Source organism: Helianthus annuus, chromosome 8 (genome assembly GCF_002127325.2).
Source record: "Helianthus annuus cultivar XRQ/B chromosome 8, HanXRQr2.0-SUNRISE, whole genome shotgun sequence".
NCBI lineage: Eukaryota > Viridiplantae > Streptophyta > Magnoliopsida > Asterales > Asteraceae > Helianthus > Helianthus annuus.
Window position 1 is genome coordinate 51,895,608 of NC_035440.2, and position 19,926 is coordinate 51,915,533.

The 19,926-nt window shown below is 38.3% G+C and overlaps 1 protein-coding gene across 1 annotated transcript; it reads left to right on the forward strand.

The window, feature by feature from the left end:
• Positions 1-790: 790 nt before the first annotated feature.
• LOC110871133 (NEP1-interacting protein-like 2) lies at positions 791-1,225 on the forward strand. The gene has a single exon (XM_022120067.2). The coding sequence runs from the start codon at positions 791-793 to the stop codon at positions 1,223-1,225; it is 435 nt and encodes a 144-aa protein (XP_021975759.1).
• The last annotated feature ends 18,701 nt before the right edge of the window (positions 1,226-19,926 follow it).

A 19,926-nucleotide genomic window follows, 5' to 3' on the forward strand; every position in this document is an offset into this window, starting at 1 on the left:
CATATTTTGCAATTTACTCTCAATATTTTTTTTACTTTCAACTTTAGTCTCTTCTATATTTTTCATCTTTCATAAGTTCTCCGTTTAACGTGTTGTTCTAAATTTCCGACTTAACACGTCGCAACGTATGTGTGGGGTTCAACGTTTTTCCCCATTTGACATGTTCGTCGCAGCGCGTCTATTTTTCCCCATTTGATAGGTCTGTCGCAACGTGCGAGTCAGAGATCGACTTAGTTATTTTTTTCTCGGTTTTACACACAGACTCGTGGTCATGTGAGAAACATTTGCCTTTCATCTAACATGATATATAACTATTGAATCCTCCGCCGCATTGCGGCGGGTGATAAATCTAGTTTATTAATATATAGTAAACTAATAATAATTTCCTAATATATACTAATATATAGTAATAGTAATATTCGTTTATGTACACTACTAATTAACTCGCAAATAAGATATTTTATTTAAATAATCATTAAAAGTTATCCTAACAATTATATAATTTTTAACATCATTAGTTTTAGTTTTGGAAAATATTTTGAAGATAAGAATAAAAGACTTGAGGAAATTTCATCCGGAATTCGTGTAATTTTCGTAAAATCTAGGAAAACCAACCTTGTGCATACGAAGATATTTAGGTAATCTCCACTTATAAATAAGCAGTTTCAAAGTAAATACCATCCGTAAATATTCGCTTCTGCTTCAAGATATCAACCTCGAGAGATTGTCATCGTGAACGCGCAACCAGGTGATCGTGTGGATTATCAGCCTCTCTCCGACACGAGTAGCAATGTTGTTCGATGATGGTGAGGCTGCTTATTATACAACTCGTTTGATGGAATACGAAACGAATAATGGATTAGTAACCAGTGTTATATCCTTGAATGAATCTCAAGTGGTGGATCATGAAACGCGTGTAATGATTACTAGTTATATAATGAAGTATCATGAGTCTCTTCGTGCAGATAATTCGTCTGAGGAAAGGACTGATCAGGAACATTCGGTCAAGATAGGGGGAAACAGTGATGAGGAGAAAGAAGAAGTGGACGTTTGTGCGATTTGTCTGCAAGAATTTGAGACGGGTGAAACGTGTGCAAGACTCGAATGCGAACACAGGTACCATCTAGGATGCCTTGAGAAATGGTTGCAGCAGAGGAACAATTGTCCGATTTGTAGGGCTAAAGTTTTTCCTTTTTTGAGTAAGATTTGTATGGTTATAGTATAGTTTCTGATCAAAGATGTATTGATTAATGTGTCGTGTTTATAAATTGCATATAATTGGTCAATACCATATTTTGTTGTATTTATTTGGTTAATCCAAACTGAAATTGGATTATTATTAATGAATGGAAGTTTATTTACTGATATGGTATATGAAGTTCAGGGAAAACAAAGGTAGTTTTAAATTAAAGGGCTTAAAACTGCCTAATCAACATTAAAGAAGTGTTTTTCTACACATTTGGAAATCGTTTGGACTTAGGTTAAGAGTTCTGACTCATAGTAAACTTCATAATATGTCTCCAATTAGAGGTGCACAAAAAACTCGAACCCGGACCTGAACCCGAAAAAAAGAAACCCGAACCCGGGTGTTAGAAAAACCGGGTTCTTTAAACCCGAACCTACCCGTAGGGTAGGGACCGGGTATGCATATTATGTTCAATACCCGAACCCGAACCCGGGATTTTTCGTACCCGGCTTGTACCTGGGTTTTCAGCATACCCGGTTTTCCGTAAAACCCGTACCCGGGTTTTCGTAATACCCGTAACCAGGCTTTCGTAATACCCGGATCCGTTGTGTACAACAACTTTTTTTGAACGTTTAGAGCTTATTTGAGGCTTTTTTGGGCAAATTTCAAGGCCTACAATATGTAAATAAAGGTTTTCGTTATAATTCTATGTTTTATGACAAAAAAAAATGAATCGAAAAACCCGATCTATACCCGAACCCGAACCATACCCAACCAATACCCAAACCCTACCCGGACCTGGAAATAGGGTATTCTAATACCCGGGTATTGAAAACCCAAACTCGGATACATAGGGTATGGATTTTCTGGCCAAAACCCGGACCCGAACCCGACCCAGGTATGACCAATATCCCAAAAGTTAAAACCCGATCATACCCGTATCCAGGCATATACCCGAACCCGGGTATCAAAAAAACCGATTTATGCACCTCTATCTCCAATAGGTTAGAAGGGCCAGCCATGGGCATGGCCCACTTCCCCAAGAGACCCAAATTTTTAGTATTTTTTTTATGAGTAAAGTATCCCCAAGAGACCCAAATTTTTAGTATTTTTTTATGAGTAAAGTATCAAAATGGTCCTAAGTAATTTTAGATCAGTTTTAAAATTTCAGTTAAAAAATGAAACTTTTTATCTTCGCTTTCTAAGGTTTTATTTTTGTTGTCATTTTTAGTCAATTGGTAAACTGGGTTAGAAATTTTGTAAAGAAAACTCAAGTGGTTAAATGAAGATGTTTAATCTCAAATATGAGATTTTGCTAAATAAGTCAAAGAATTGAAGATCAAGTTAAAGTTATGATACAAAACTGCTAGGAAGGTTAAAATTTAGAAAAAGTAACGCTGTAGTTCATGGAGAATTTGGTAACGTGTTGAGTCTAATGGTGTAAAAGGAAATGGTTTACCTAATGCATTAATCATTCTTGTGTTTGTATTCGATCTATGGTCGCAAACGTATTAAAAGAGGCAAGTTCTACAATACATGACTAATGGTCCTGATGCAATTTCTATAGCAACACAGTGATAATCAGAATTCCCAAACTGGAGCAGGGCCAATTTTTATTGCACAAAACAAAAAAACCAATCAAACGTCGTACAAAACTGAGACTAGAATATGAACTAATCTAGATCCTAGAATATAGGAAACAACCCAAAGAAATAGAACTGCAGGAAACAAGGTTTAAACAAAGAGATAAATGCTGAAAATAAATTAAATAAACTTCTTTTAATTGGCGTCCAGCTGGGTAGTCGACATGGGTCGGATCAGGTTACGGGTCGGGCTCCTGTTGTGGGCTCAGGTCCGGGCTTGCATCATTCTCCCCCTCTTCGAAAAGACTCGACCTCGAGTCAAAAGGGTCATCATCGTCAGGCACAAACCGCAACAAATCAGCAACATTGAACGTGGCAGAAACATTGTAATGACCTGGTAGATCAATTTTATAAGCATTGTCATTGATGCGTTCAAGTACTTTAAAAGGGCCATCGGCACGGGGCTGCAATTTTCCAAAACGACCACCTGGAAAACGATCCTTGCTTAAATGAATCCACACAAGATCACCGACATTGAAAATCACCTTCTTTCAACGCACATTCGCCCGACGTTGATATACTATATTATTATTTTCAATCTGTGCCCGCACCTGTTTATGGATTTCTTTAATTTGAGCCGAGCGGTCCTCCCCATCAGCACTAAAATGGCTGGTAGCAGGTAGTGGAGCAAGATCCAGTGGAGTGAAAGGATTTCTACCATAGACAACCAAGAAAGGTGACATGCCTGTTGACCGGTGCGAAGAAAGATTATATGCAAACTCTGCTTGGGGTAGCACTGTATCCCACTGCCGAGGGTGGGTACCAACAAGGCTACGGAGGAGATTTCCAAGACTACGGTTGGTGACTTCAGTTTGTCCATCACTTTGAGGGTGATGAGCACTACTGAAGTTTAATTTAGAACCTAAACGCCTCCATAGTGTCCTCCAAAAATGACCCACAAATCTGACGTCCCGATCGGACGTTAATAATTTAGGCACACCATGTAGTCGGACGATCTCAGCAAAATAAAGGCGGGCCACTTGACTTGCATCATAAGTCTTGGCACATGGAATGAAGTGAGCCATCTTAGAAAAACGATCAACCACCACCATGATCGAATCCTTGTGCCGTTGTGTCTTAGGAAGACCCACAATGAAATCGAGACTAACGTTTTCCCACGGACCTTCCGGTATAGGTAAAGGAGTGTAAAGACCCGCATGTGAGTGGTGTGTTTTAGCAACATCGCAAATACGACAACGATCCACAATCCGATTAACATCAGCACGCATTTTTGGCCAAAAAAAAAACCGTTCTAGAACAAGTTTGAGAGTCTTGTCTTGTCCAAAGTGTCATGCTAAACCTCCCTGGTGGCTTTCCAGAATAATAGCATCTCTCAAGGAACAATGAGGGACACATAACCGAGACCCCCGGAATAAAAACCCATCCTGGATGGTGTAGTCCCTCGAAGGACCAACGCGGCAGTTCTCCCATATCAGCGAGAAGTCTGGATCAGCGGGATAAAGGCCTCGAAAAACTTCAAACCCCTCAACCTGAATTTGTAGAGAAGACAGAAGAGATCGACGCCTACTCAAGGCGTCTGCCACAGTGTTTTGAGCACCAGCTTTGTGTTTTATGACGAACGAAAAATCTTGTAAATATTCGACCCATTTAGCATGGCGTGGATTAAGTTTGTGTTGACCACTAATAAACCGTAGAGCTTGGTGATCAGAGAACAATACGAACTCTCCCGGTAATAGAAAGTGACGCCAATACTCCAAACTCCGGATGATTGCGTAAAACTCTTTATCGTACGTACTGTACTTCTGTTTTGCATTGCTGAGTTTTTCACTAAAAAAAACAACTGGTCGATTTTCTTGGCTCAAGCCACCACCGATTCCTAACCCCGAAGCATCACATTCAACTTGAAAAGCCACATGAAAGTTGGGTAAAACGAGTACAGGGGCTTGGGTGACCACTTTTTTTAACTCTTCAAACGCTTTATTAGCTGCTTTGGACCAAGTAAAAGTACACCCTTTTAAGCAATCAGTAATGGGAGCTACAATGGAGCTAAAATTTCGAATAAAGCGACGGTAAAAAGATGCCAGACCATGAAAGCTTCGAACCTCGTGGATCGAGGTAGGTGTCGGCCATGACATAATCGCCTCAATCTTGGATTCGTCCATCCGTATGCCCTGTTTTGAAATAAGATAACCCAAGAAAAGGACCTCCGGCGATAAGAATTTACATTTCTTGCCATTAGCATAAAGCTTTTGCTCTCTAAGGATGGTAAACACTTGCTGGAGGTGTCGGAGGTACTGGGGAATGTCATGACTAAATACCAAGATGTCATCAAAATAAACTACAACACATTGTCCAATAAGTGGCTTAAAAATATGATTCATCAAGTGCATGAACGTACTCGGGGCATTCGAGAGACCGAAGGGCATAACCATCCACTCATAAAGATCGTCCCTTGTTTTAAACGCAGTCTTCCATTCATCTCCAGGGCGCACACGAATTTGATGGTATCCACTATGGAGATCAATCTTAGAGAAAACTGAAGCCCCATGTAATTGATCAAGTAAGTCTTCAAATCGGGGTATGGGAAAACGGTACTTTATTGTTATTTTGTTGACGGCACGACTATCAACACACATGCGGTAGGCGCCTCCGGGTTTAGGAACTAGTAAAGCTGGAACAGCACAAGGGCTCATGCTTTCTCTGATGAGTCCTTTATCCAACAACTCGGTGACTTGGCGGTGGAGTTCTTGAAACTCTTTTGGATTCATGCGATAAGCAGGTTTATTAGGAATGACTGAACCGGGAACAAGGTCAATACAATGCTGGATTTCACGCATTAGGGGTAAGCCGGCGGGAATGTCTTCTGGAAACACATCTTGGAACTCTTTCAGTAGGTGGCGGACCTCATGGGGAACTTCTTCGGCTGTAACATTTTGCTCGACAATTACAAGGGCGTGGATGAAAGGTGGGGTAGTGATTCTGGTGAAATCTATAAAGGCGGATTCGGTTAGGACAACCGCTTCTGAGTTTGTTTCGCAGGTATCCAATGGAGCGAGGGTAATGTTGATGCCGTCTTTCCGAAAGGAGTACGTATTCTTAAACCCGTCGTGTTTCGTTCGTCGATCGTATTGCCAAGGTCATCCTAATAAAACATGACACGCGTCCATGGGTATAACCTCGCACCACACTTCATCGGAATATCGATTGCCAATTGAAAATTGAACAAGGCACCGTTGAGTGACTTTCACGACATTTCCTTTTTTTAACCATGTCAACTGATACGGATCCGGGTGTGGTTCGACTTTCAATCCTAGCTTTTCAACCATACTTGTTGCCACCATGTTTTCACAGCTACCCCCATCAATAATAATAGTGCAAATCTTTCCCTTTTATGTACACTTTGTACGGAAAATATTGTTACGGAGCCAAAGAGTGTCACCGCCGGGAGAGGCCGGGGCGGTACTAAGAGCCCGTTGTACAATTAAGGATTCGCCCTTATCCGGATACACAACTTCGTCATAATCATCGGGTTCTTCTTCTCCAGTAGTATCATAAATGGGTTCCGTGTCTTCAGTGAACGTAACAAGATGCTTGTTTGGACACTCTCTAGCGAAATGGCCTAGGCCGTGGCATTTAAAACAGCGATTTACACGGGTGGAAGCAGCGGCTGAATTGGGTGATCCGCCAATATTCTCAGCTTTGATTGGGCTGAGCCGATTGGTTGCTGGAGCGGGAGTCGCACCACGAGTATTCTCGGCTTTAATTGGGCCGAGCTTGACGTTCTTGCTTCTTGTTTTGAGCTATTTTTCGACCTTCAAGGCCAACTGACAAACGTCATTATAGCTCAATAAGGCTGGAGTTGGACTACATCTGCTATTTCAGGTTGTAGGGCACCCAAAAACCGAGCGACAAGTTGTTCTTCTTCCTCTTCAGCCCCACACCTCATTCTTAACCTGTCGAATTCACCAATCAAGTCCTCAACGGTAGAATTCCGTTGGGACAAGTTATGATATTCCAAGAAAGCTTCTTGGCGATAATTACTCGGTAGAAACTTTTCCCGTAATAGTTTCTTCATTTTTTCCCAAGTCTCAATTTTCGACTTTCCCTCTTGAACCCTTTTCTTTTTTACGTGATCCCACCACAAAGAAGCATATTTACGGAGTTTAATAGCAACAAGTTTTACCTTAACCTTGTCGGGGATGTCTTTGAGATCGAAAATGCGTTCCACCGTGCTGAGCCAATCAATAAATTCATCTGGTTGAGCTTTGCCATCAAATTCTGGAACTTCAATCTTTACTCCCATATGTCGAGGCGGATCAGATTCTAAACGGTTGTGGTGTCGATCCCGTCGACCAAAAACATTAACAAAAGGACGAGCAATGCCTTCCCCCCCATCCCAGATGACGGAGTCAGTTTCAGTCTCCTCTTCCCGTTCTTCATGTTGCAACTCCAAGTCCCTGACTCGTTGTCGCAGCCTAGCAATTTCTTCGATATCACGTGCATCTCTTCGGTTATCCTCGTTGCCTCGGCCGGCGTCTCTACGGGGTTGGCGTCGAAGAACTCCTCCACGTTCTGCCATGGAATCACAACTGAGCTCTGATACCAACTGATGCAATTTCTATAGCAACACAGTGATAATCAGAATTCCCAAACTGGAGCAGGGCCAATTTTTATTGAACAAAACAAAAAAACCAATCAAATGTCGTACACAACTGAGACTAGAATATGAACTAATCTAGATTCCAGAAAATAGGAAACAACCCAAAGAAATAGAACTGCAGGAAACAAGGTTTAAACAAAGAGATAAATGCTGAAAATAAATTAAGTAAACTTCTTTTAATTGGCGTCCAGCTGGGTAGTCGACATGGGTTGGATCAGGTTACGGGTCGGGCTCCTGTTGTGGGCTCAGGTCCGGGCTTGCATCAGGTCCACTCAAACAAAGGAATATGTATATATCTAATGTATACAAGTGGCTCAATATCTCATGTATAAGGGTATGATATGTGATACACATAAATTGCAAGTTTCTTAGGCGGATTATTACCAAATAACCACCCGCTAAATACTCGTCATGCTTATTAATTCAAACTTGACCATGACAAAAGACCAAATGGGTTGTGTCATCCCTCGTTGACTTAGTTACTTGTGCTGTTAAGATCGCTTTAAACAAAGACATTTTTGAAAAAAAAAATTTTAATTTTTCCCACATCCCCACACTTGAGCTAAACATTGTACTCAATGTGTAATGCTTAAATGAACGGGTCAAAAATTGAAAAACTTTTACTAACTCCCCCATCCCCACACTTGAGGTAAACATTGTCCTCAATGTGTAAGAACTAGAGTTTTTAAATCGCACAAGGGATATGACGGCGATGTGGAGGTAGGAAGTGATGGGTTTTGAGAGGGTGAGTTTTGAGGGTGAGCATGCCTTTATAAAAAGCCCCAGACGCAAGAAAAGGCTGCAAGCCTCAATTATTGAAATGCCAATTGTCCATTTTCTATTGGGTTTCAGTGACACTATGCAAAAGACGCATTAAATACTTAAGGAGTCTGGGTATGGACGACGAAAACAACAACAATAATATGATAAAATAAGAGAATTACCTTGGATAGCAATTTACTTGTTAATTATCGCTGTAGTAGTTTTAAGTTTCGAAACTGTTTTTTATCATTAAATTTCGGGATCTTTGTGATTGATATTTGATACTCTTAATCTCACATAGACGATAATTTTCAAATCTTTGTTATTGATATCGAAACTAGTGCTCCTTTAAATTTCGGCCTTCTTCCCCACTTATAAGATGAGAACCCAAAAGAGTACGTGGTGGCCGGCTAGTCTGTTGAGATACATGAGTACTGCATGTTTTACACAAACTTGATTAAACACTAACATAGAGTCTATAGGTAAGTCAATAAAACATTCAAGCCTCAAAGAGTTTCCTAGCCTTTTTATTAATATATATGGTTCTATTTTATTGTTTCTATAAAAATAACACTATGGTTGCATGCTTGCTTATCAATCAAAAAGATCGTACAAAGTGCCCGGCGTTTCTTTTTTAAGTTTCTTTCGAGAGCCATTTACAGTAGGTGGGTTCGAGGAGTCAAATGGTTTATGTCTAGCTTATTCGGGTTCGTTAACATTTGGGTTGGGTTCGTAGCAAATCTAGGAATTAGGATATTTTTTATTCCATACATATCATCTTGTTCATAGACATTAACATGTTGCATATTTTTGTACGTACGAGGCCCGGCCCGGAGGGTGTGCAGGTTGGGCGACCGCCCAAGGCCCAAACTCCTCCGGGGCCCGAAAGGTTTTTTGTTTTTTTAAATATATATAATAAGTATATATAAAATTTTTTGTTTCAGTCATGTTATCAAAAATGATGGCTGGTCTGTTGGCTTTCTTTCACACGTAAAAGAGTTTTGATGGAGGAATGTGGTTTTGAGTTCGATTCTTTCTTAGGCTTTGTTGATTCTTCTTTCTATCAAGCTCGTTATTATCGTTTTGTTTTTTTTCTTTTTCCCCTATTTCAGTAACTTTACTTTTACGTTTTGTTTTTTCCTTCTTTTTTTTCCCTACTCCAGTATTGAGTTTTATTTTTTTGTTTAGTGCTTAAATTCTCTTATTCCAGTATTAAGTTTTATTTTTTAGTTTAGTGCTTAATAATCTCTTTTTTTATTTAGTTTATTATTTAAACTAATTTAACAAAACAATATTTGAAATGTTTTTTTTATGATACAAAAACTAAATAAATAAACACGTTTTGGGCATGTTATGACTATATTTTTTGGGTTTTTGCTTTTGTTTGTTATAACGTGTGCATCGAAACAAACAAAGTTTCCACTCGACTTAACACAGCGGCCCATTTTTTCATTTATTATTATGTTTTCTAGTATATAAATAAATAATAATTCAAATATATTTATATTTTCTTTACAAAATTGAATTGTTGGCTTCATATTATACGGGCCCGTTTTTTCTATTCGCCCTGGGCCCAAAACTTTTTGAGCATTTTCGGAGGCGGCCCTGGTACGTACGGTCAATGTCATGGGCATAACATTCTTATTTGGTCATAAATTTAGGAGAACCTTCGGGTTTTCGCCATGTCGGGACCCAACTAAAACCTAAACTATAGAAAATTTTAACTCCCACGAAGAGGAAGACCGAACAGTATACTACTCTTCTCGGGTAGGTTTCCTGGGCCGGACCCCCTTTGTCCAAATAGCGCGCTGAGATAAGTTACACTGACTGACTAAGATCATTCTCACCACATTCCTCATACCTATTATATATTATCCTTAGAATTTAGGTATCAGTTCCATTCTGTTCCCCATCCCTATATTTTTTTTTTTTTTTTTTTGGGAAAAACTGAAGTAAATTCCTATATCTACATGGATGAAAAACAAAACGTGACAACTTTTAGAAGATGAGAAAGAAATTTAGAGATCATACATTTTAACTTATATTATACTAGGGATGAGAAATGCGAATGCTCTAATAGTGGCAATTTAAAGTTTGTGTACAGCATGCAGTAGCCATGTGTATTCAACTTCTTTGGAGTTAAAGTTATAGTGATTAGTGACAATGCTGAGTTGCTGTACGAACCTCTAGTTTTTGATTGAGTGATACCAAAGTGGTTAATTCACTTTTACAAATACATTTTTGAGGATTAATTTGTTGCTAAAGTTCCTATATTTTATTTTGTAGTGTCAAGTTGTAAAAATTCGTATATCTTTCTTTACAAGCAAAATAATGTATCGTATGAATTATTATTTTTTGATACCAAATACCTATGAATTATTTAAATCCTGTTAATTAATTGTAATTCCAAAGTGTGCGATGTTTCCGGAAGCTTACCATGTATCATTAAGCAAGCACGACTTGAAATTCTTTTGAGCAAGAACTTTCCATGTTATGTTAAACAATTTTTAACAGGTTAGGCTGTAGATCATTGACATGTGTTTTATGAAGTAAAAATACTTTCAAAAATCAAACTATGACAGGTTTTTTTTGATAAAATTAATAATTTTTTTATTTTTATTTTTTTAAAAAGAAGCAAAACTTGTACATATTTCCAAAACATTTTTCAAACAAGCCAATAAGAAAATCAAGTTTTTGAAATATTCCCGAATGTCATTTTTTAAAATATCAAAATTTTAGAACCTTTTGTTAAAGCCGAATTAACAGTTGAAACCTTCTCCAAAATCGATACGCTTTCAACTACTATTATATATATTGTTGACGAGGGTTGATGAATAGTAACTTTATTTTTATAATAATATATAGCTTTTTATTATTTTATTATTTAATATATTATAATAGTTTATTAGTAAAGTTACTTTTAATATATATTTTTAATTTTTTCCCTTTTTAAAATATATATATATATATATATATATATATATTTCCTTTACCATTTTTAATAATGTTTTTTCTTTTTTTAAAACATATATTAATTTATCGATTAATTTGATATTTCTTTAATAATTTACGTTATAACTTTTTTCTAATAACTTAAATACGTAGTTGTGCTTAATTTTTTCCCTGACATTCTGTTATAAGTTTTGTTAAAAACAAAGTCGTACTCAAAATAAAGTATTTATTTGGTGTCATAAAATGGTGCGATGATAAACTAAATCGTTCTAATAGTTTAGTTTTCTAAACAACATGCTTTATTTTCAAATCAGGTTTATTTTACATTATCATTTACTCGGTTTCGCCGCAACGCGCGACATAAAAAAACTAGTTATAATTATTATTCTTTTTATTGCTTTCTATATAAAACTAGTATTAGAATCCCCTCGTTGTACAACAGGGGTGTAAAACCTTGAAAAAAACTAATGTGATGAATGCCTTCTTTGAATAAGTAATCGTCGTTAGGTTACTACTTAACACCGTTTTACTAAATTAAGTTTATGAACAAGATATTGTTGTAAGGATGCTCGCGAGTGGAAGCTCATTACATGGAAGGAAGGGGTCAATCTGATTTTAACACGGACTCATGTTATATGTTATATGTTATACGTTCAGGGCGCTGAAGTGTAATTCAAACAAAGCATGTGCTTGGGCCTCCACCTTTTTGGTCCCCCAATTTTAGTTTTGGGTCGTTCTAGTGTTTGTTGTCCAACACCAGCCCATAGGCTAAACAATTGGTAAATTAGGTAGATTGAGATTGAATAATAATGAGTCTTAATTGATTAAGTGCTATGCAATATACGTTTCTTATTACTTTTTAAGTAATTTCATGTCTTAATTGATTAAGTGCTATACAATATAAGTTTCTTATTACCTTTTAAGTAATTTCATGTCAAAAAGAAATCGAAAGTAAGAATCAACTTGTTCAAAATGACTAAGCCAGATTTTATAACAATTAAATTTGAAAAAAGGTCTCTAATTTTTACTTTGTTTAGAGCCTTCAAAATGGTTGAGTTGGCTCTGTTTATGTTGGTATATCAATCAAGAGAGTTTTTTTACTGGGTGAGTTTCTTAAGACTTCTTTGTTAAATTAAGTTTGATCATGAATACTAACTTGATTTTAGCTTAGTTGACTCAGTGATGCAAAAAAGTAAATCAATTCAAGAATACCGAACAGAGATAGAACAATCTCACAATGGGTGTGTATAACTCCGGTAATCACACTTGTAACCTTCACTTAGGGTTACAAGTCTGATTATAAGCAAAGAAAACCGGTGAAAGTTCTGTTGGTTTGCACTATAACAGAGACCAACAAGAACCCCTTCAATAGGCACGTAAAAACCCTAGATAAGTTTTCAATCTTCTGACAGTCACGAACACCAAGCACCGGTCAACAAAATCGGAAGAACCCCCAATCACAAATCCACTCAAACCCTAGATTTGGTGTTTCAGTCTTCACAATCAGGGATAACTTCAAGCGGATGATCAGGAATCGGTGGATTCACTTGCACCACTAAGACTCCTTAGATCTTCAATGTCATATCCCAACCGATGGCGGAATCATCAGGGTGTAGCACTGAGCGAAACAGATTGTTCAAGAGAATCCATAACAACTATTAAATGACAATATCTTTAACGTTAATATCCCATACTACTAACAGATAAAGCAAAAACAGTCATTACCGAAATCAGTCTAAAAAACAAGTCTATTCCAACAACTCAGATTCATTTAGCGGGTTTCTAGACTTCATACTTGATTCAGCATAGCATAGCATCCTATCAACCTGTCACATGCGTTAAAATAAAGTCAATACATAAAATGTAAAGGTGAGTACACAAGTTTGCATAGCATATAGTAGTAAAAGCGTTTACGCATAACCAGCATGTATCACGTAACGGGCGAAGCATGTAACTATCTAACAATGATTACAACTTAACCACGAGACTGCGTTGTAGAGTAGGCGCGATACATGTTCAGCGAACACTTGAAGTAAAGTGATGTGATCCCTAGAAACCCCTGTCCATGACAGGTGCTGAGTCCAAACTATAGTACCATCGTTGCTAGAGGCGGTTTAGTGTAACACTGTATAAGCATAGTACAAGCATTCATAGATCACGTATAGCATGCGGGAGCGGTTAGTGTTATAAAGTGTTTGCGTAGTGTGTTGTGTTTTGATATAGAACGTATGTAACACCCAAAAGTGTGTTAAATGAAAATGGGTTCGAGTATACTCACAGTGTGTATTTAACAAGTAAACACAAGCGGGATTGGATTGAAGGGAGCGCGTTGAGTTAGCCTGTTTACAGAAGCATAAGTCGTTGAGCAGAGTGTTGAACAGTGCGTAAATAGAGTGTCGGATGGTTAAGTGTTCGAATGGTGATCCGAGCGGATGGGTATAATCCATCCGAACGGATGGGTTTCCATTCGAGCGGATGGTCATCCGGACGGATGGTCATCCGAGCGGATGACATTCGAACGGATGGCCATTCGAATGAGTGTGTGGTGTTTGTAAATCGTTGAATATTCGAAGTTTAGTTAAATCATTTAAACAATGGAATTTTTAAGAGACAGGTCATCCGGACGGATGGTCATCTGGACTGATGATCATCCGGTCGGATGGCCATTCGAGTGGGTGATCTGTTATTTGAAAATTTTACAAGTTTTCCAATAAAAATTTGAAGTTTAACGGAGACGGCGTGACGACGTGACAAACAATGGGAATACACCAAGCCTAGCCCATTCGATCGGATGTTCTCAACCCATTCGGTCAAACTTGCTGTTCTTGATGAAAATCCATGTTCAACCCGTTAATCAGTCATCTCTCCGGTGGAAATCCGTTTTCAATCTGGCTCTCGACTAACGAGCGAGTAGAGAGTCTGAATGAGCCCAGATTCCATCGGTTTTGTGTGAAAGTTGAAGAAAAGTTTGAAAACAGATGAAGATATGTTGAAATCTTGTTGAGATTAAGTTAAAAGTGTGAAATCCTTCAGATCTAGAACCATTCTCGATCAAATGGTGTTCCTTAACCGTTTGCCGTAGCAAAACGGGTGGAAACCACCTTCAAGAGGTCTAAATCAGTGATTTCAGAGAAAAAGCAAGTGTTTGTGTGTGATTTTGATGAAGAAGATGATGTAGAAGTGTTTATAGATGAAGATTGTACAAGATTTGAGGAGAAATGCTTACAAAATAGCCTTGAATCGCGTGTGAGAGTGACTAAGAGCAACTGAGCGGATGAAGGTGTCAAATCAGATAAATGAAGGTGTACGGCGGTATTTATAGAGGTAGGGCGGAGAGTTAAGTCGGTGCACGAAAGTATGTTTGGTCGGATGGCCATCCGGACGGATGGTCATCCGAGCAGATGGTCATCCGGTCGGATGCCCATTCGATCGGATGTCCATTCGAACGACCGAGTGGCGTTTTTTCGTTTTCCAACTTTTGTTCGTTTTATTAAGCGTTGCGTTTAATCAAGTTGCGAGTGAGCGTTTGAGCGTATAAGCGTTGCGTTGATAACCACATAACATTCAAACAAATAATCACACAAATAGCACACATAATAACTAAAATGCATAAAGTAAATCCGCGTTTCGAGTTTGTGTTGAGTTTGCGTTGCGATAGCGTTTAGTCTAAACAAGCGATGTAATATGCGATAAAATGCGTTTAAGTAGTAAGCGTTATAAACAACGTTAAATGCGATAACTGTGTTTTGATTAAGCGTTGTAATCATGCGTTTAAAATGCGTTAATCAAAATCTCGGGAGTACGAGCGTTTACGAATAAAAGACAACGATAAGTAACGATTCGAAAAGTCGGGTTGTTACATTCAACCACAACCCTAGATCCAGACGGATCTATTCTTCAATATGAAGCAGCAGCGGAAGGAAACGAACACCACAGAGCCGATTATGGCTCTGATACCATGTGAAAACACGGTATCTTTATAATCTGAACAAGTAGGTACAAAACTTCAAGTAAAAACAGGAATCAAATATGGTATAAACACCGATTGCAATAAGCAAATAACATAGCAGATCATCAAGTGATGATTCTGCACAATATGATGAGCAGCAGTAAACAAGGGGCTCTCAAACAGCCAGAAAGGAGCAAAAGCCTTTTGAGGGAATGTTCTAGAGAGCAAGAGAAGACTGCAACAATGATTGTGTATCCCAGCTGATGTAGCGGCTGGGATATAAACACAAGACAACCCTAAAAAGTGAGCCCAAGACTCAAAGCAGCCCATTCTTTCACTAGCCCAAGAGGCAAAGGAGCCCAGCTTATAAGCCAGCCCAAACGTACCTCAAACCAAAGCACAACAAAAAAGGGAACAAATAATATGAGAATATTGAATTGAAAGAGAAATAAATAAGATATAAATATTTGTATATTTCAACAATTTTAGAATCAAATGAACAGTAATTAGTAATTTATCTATAGATGGACATAATGAACAACAACATCCTCAAGGGATTAGTAAATGGTATCGAGTATTGGGTACCGGTACCGGTATCAAATATCAAACCGAGTATATTTTTAGTAATTTAATAAGGAAAAAAAATTATTTTTTTTTATAAAACCAAACGACTATATAGCCGTTATAAATTACAACGGTAAAATTTCATCGCGGTGATTACTTCCCGTTTCAACTCAATCACTGCGCTTAAACAATGGATAGCGACGGTGTGCCTACGCGAGGACTACACTCCCCCCACCCCACACCCGTTCAACGTCAGGGCCGTCTCCGAAAATGCTCAAAAAGTTTTGGGCCCAGGGCGAATAGAAAAAACGGGCCCGTATAATATGAAGCCAACAATTCAATTTTGTAAAGAAAATATAAATATATTTGAATTATTATTTATTTATATACTAGAAAACATAATAATAAATGAAAAAATGGGCCGCTGTGTTAAGTCGAGTGGAAACTTTGTTTGTTTTGATGCACACGTTATAACAAACAAAAGCAAAAACCCAAAAAATATAGTCATAACATGCCCAAAACGTGTTTATTTATTTAATTTTTGTATCATAAAAAAAACATTTCAAATATTGTTTTGTTAAATTAGTTTAAATAATAAACTAAATAAAAAAAGAGATTATTAAGCACTAAACTAAAAAATAAAACTTAATACTGGAATAAGAGAATTTAAGCACTAAACAAAAAAATAAAATTCAATACTGGAGTAGGGCTGTTCATGAGCCGAGCCGAGCCGAGCCAGGCCAAGCTCGGGCTCGGCTCGATTATAAACCGAGCTGGCTCGGCTCGGCTCGGATTTGAAACCGAGCTGAAAATCTAAGCTCGGGCTCGGCTTGGTTTTAAACCGAGCTAGCTCGGCTCGGCTTGGCTTGGCTCGATTTTATAAAAAAAAACTAATATATACCTCTTAAAATTTAATAGCCTAAAATACTATTCAATAATTTAAAAGAATATATTCAAAATAAGTTCAACCTAATACAATTCAAACCAAAATCAAGTTTAACAACGCAAAATAAGTTTTAATTTCAATAAAATACAATATTAGTTCATTAGTATGGTAATCAATCTTCAAATATGCCATAAATATCAAATTACAAACCTATATACATGTAAATAATAATCAGTTTTTTTTGTAATATATTATAATGTATATAAAATTAAAACTTATTATAAGTAAAATAATTCGAGCTAAACCGAGCCGAGCTACAAAGCGAGCCGAACCGAGCCAGCTCGGCTTGTTACGAGCCGAGCCGAGCTAGGCTCACTTTCTAACCGAGCCGAGCCGGCTCGGCTCACTTTTAAACCGAGCCAAATCGAGCGAGCTTTTTCCGAGCTAAATCCGAGCGAGTTTCGAGCAAGCTCCGAGCCGCGAGCTTTTTGAACAGCCCTATACTGGAGTAGGGAAAAAAAAAGAAGGAAAAAACAAAACGTAAAAGTAAAGTTACTGAAATAGGGGAAAAAGAAAAAAAACAAAACGATAATAACGAGCTTGATAGAAAGAAGAATCAGCAAAGCCTAAGAAAGAATCGAACTCAAAACCACATTCCTCCATCAAAACTCTTTTACGTGTGAAAGAAAGCCAACAGACCAGCCATCATTTTTGATTACATGACTGAAACAAAAAATTTTATATATACTTATTATATATATTTAAAAAAACAAAAAAACCTTTCGGGCCCGGAGGAGTTTGGGCCTTGGGCAGTCGCCCAACCTGCACACCCTCCGGGCCGGGCCTGTTCAACGTTCAGCCTTAAAAGTTAAAACGTTAACTTATATTTTAGGGTAAAAGCATTGGAAAGGAAATATTAATTTATCCTCGACTTTCGAGGTCACCTTCTCCTTGACTAAAACACAAAATTTTTTCTTCTTTTGATCAGCCTAGAAAAGGACTTGACCGTTGTAATTAGAGAAATTTTGATTTTTTAATGTGTTATGCATATATGAACACATGAGATAAGTACATACACACACTCATAAGTTACACGTCATTTGAGTCACCTACCTAATTTTACTCGTATATCATTTTTTAGTCAATAATAACACGTTCAAGTATGACAACTTTTGATAGCGGATTTTGGTTCGCCAGTTTACGATTCACAGGTCCAACCACAAGTTTCACTTAACTGCTAGTTCAATCAATACTGTAACTATCTATATTGATCAAACCGATGCTAGGTTCAGTTGAACCGATGATGATTCGGTTAAAATGTTAAATCGATTCAACCAAACATTCCAATTTTTTTTTAAACATTAGTTTTAACCATTTAACATTCTTGCAATACTTTTCAATTATACGTGAGTTAAGGCTATGGGGTGTGGGGACCATGGATTGGAACATTATTTCTATATAGGACCATTAATTAAATGGTACACCATCCCCTTCCTTGATTGATGGTGGTTCCCATGGATTTTTTTTGAACGGCGGTGGTTCCCATGGATTAAATCACGATTACCACGACCCTCCCATTTGATAATTTTAAGACAAAAATAAATTAAAAAAATAAAAGGGATAGTGGTTTGGGTCATGACCACACCCTTTGAGTAGTGGTTTTGAATGATGGACTAAAGATGGATGATATGGTGCCTATGTGAAGGGTCATGGTGGTCATGAAGGTCATGACCACACCCCTATAGCCTAAGGGTGAATGGGGCACTATGCGGGGAGTGGTGGGATGATTGAAATCCCCGAGCGGGAACACCGCCACCATCACTTCGGGGAGGGGGATCGGTGTATGTTCACCGCACAAGAATTGCACAAGAATCGAGGATTTAAACGTTGGGCAACGGTCAAATATTTAAAAAAAAAAAAATTCAATTTTAACCAATGTAAATAACCAACTTAAATCTAATTTTTTACCAAACCCATTCTCAAACTTATACTCTAAAAATCTATCAAATACAACACAAAGCCAAACCGAGCAATGGAGAACCAACCCCGCGAAGCCAAGAAAAAATCTAAGGGATGCGGCTCGCAACCGTCTCGTGATGGTTCGAGCGGTGCAAGTGCACAACCACAACCCCCTTTCGGATATACTTCACAACCCTCATTTTTTTACCAACAACCTTCACACCCCTCCTTTTACAACACCCAACCACAACCCACTTTCGGCTATTTTCAAAATTTGTTATCAATGGATCCTCAAACCCTCGCCTTCGACCCGTATGGTTTTCGTTCCCCACAAGTTCCATCTCCACGAGAAAATGTTGAACGTCCTCTACCTATTCACGAGGACGAGGACGAGGACGAGGAAGTAGTGCCCGAAACTCAAAATTTGGGCGACTATGAAGATGACACCGGCGACTGTCACACCCCCAAAATCCACCTGCGGATAACACCCGCTTCGAGGGCGTGACTGACCAGGATCCAGCCACCAATTATACCGAATACTTAAGTTGATAACAAAAGTAATACTTACTATTCATAAGCTTAGCAAATATTAAGTTCAGAGTTTAAAGTTTTAAGTTCAAAACAGTAATAAGTAGCGGAAGCTTAAGTAAAGAAGTTTAAACATAGATCATGTTTCAAAATAAGGTAACACCCAACACAAGGGTGAACAGACACTACACGTTCCCAAGCAGCAAGCTCCTTCGTCACTGGTTACCTGCAAAGCATGCAGTGAGGGGGTCAACAATAATGCTGAGTGAGCTCACTAGTTGTCCAGTTTTAATTTCCAAAAACTTGTTTCACCGGTTAATTTATCCGTTTATACATGCCCTGGGGAGCTACCCCAAAAGTTAGCGACTAAACTGTTTTTCCAATACCGAACACTAGGTAACCGTTGCGTATCCGCAGGATGCCCCGATGTCAATGTTCTATCATCATTGACAGATTTCTGAGTACATTAGTTCACGACCGTCCCAAACCAGGGCACGGTGTGAGGCTGGTAAACACCTAAATAGCGCTATCAACTAATAACCCGCTCGCCTGAACCCGGCGACTAATCGGTATTTGTAGTAGGGACTTGAGTGATAGAGTTTCGTTTAGTGCCGTTAGTTGCAATCCGTATAAACAGTAATTAACCAAAAGGTTTCCCAATACCCGGGAAGGAAAAGTAAGTTTTGTTCCCAATAACTAGGGAAGGTATGTAAATGGTATCCCCTTTTACCAGGGGATAGGATTGTTTTAGTCTCGTGTCCCAAACCACCGGGACGCATGCTTTTAAGTTGTGAACTCACCTTGGGTTGCTCGGTAGGTTAAGGTTACTTGTCAATCACGTTGGTCACCACGTCCTAACATGGTTACCGGTATAGG

Coding starts and splice junctions, on each gene's coding strand:
- LOC110871133 (XM_022120067.2), top strand. CDS start 791: ATGTTGTTCGATGATGGTGAGGCTGCTTATTATACAACTCGTTTGATG.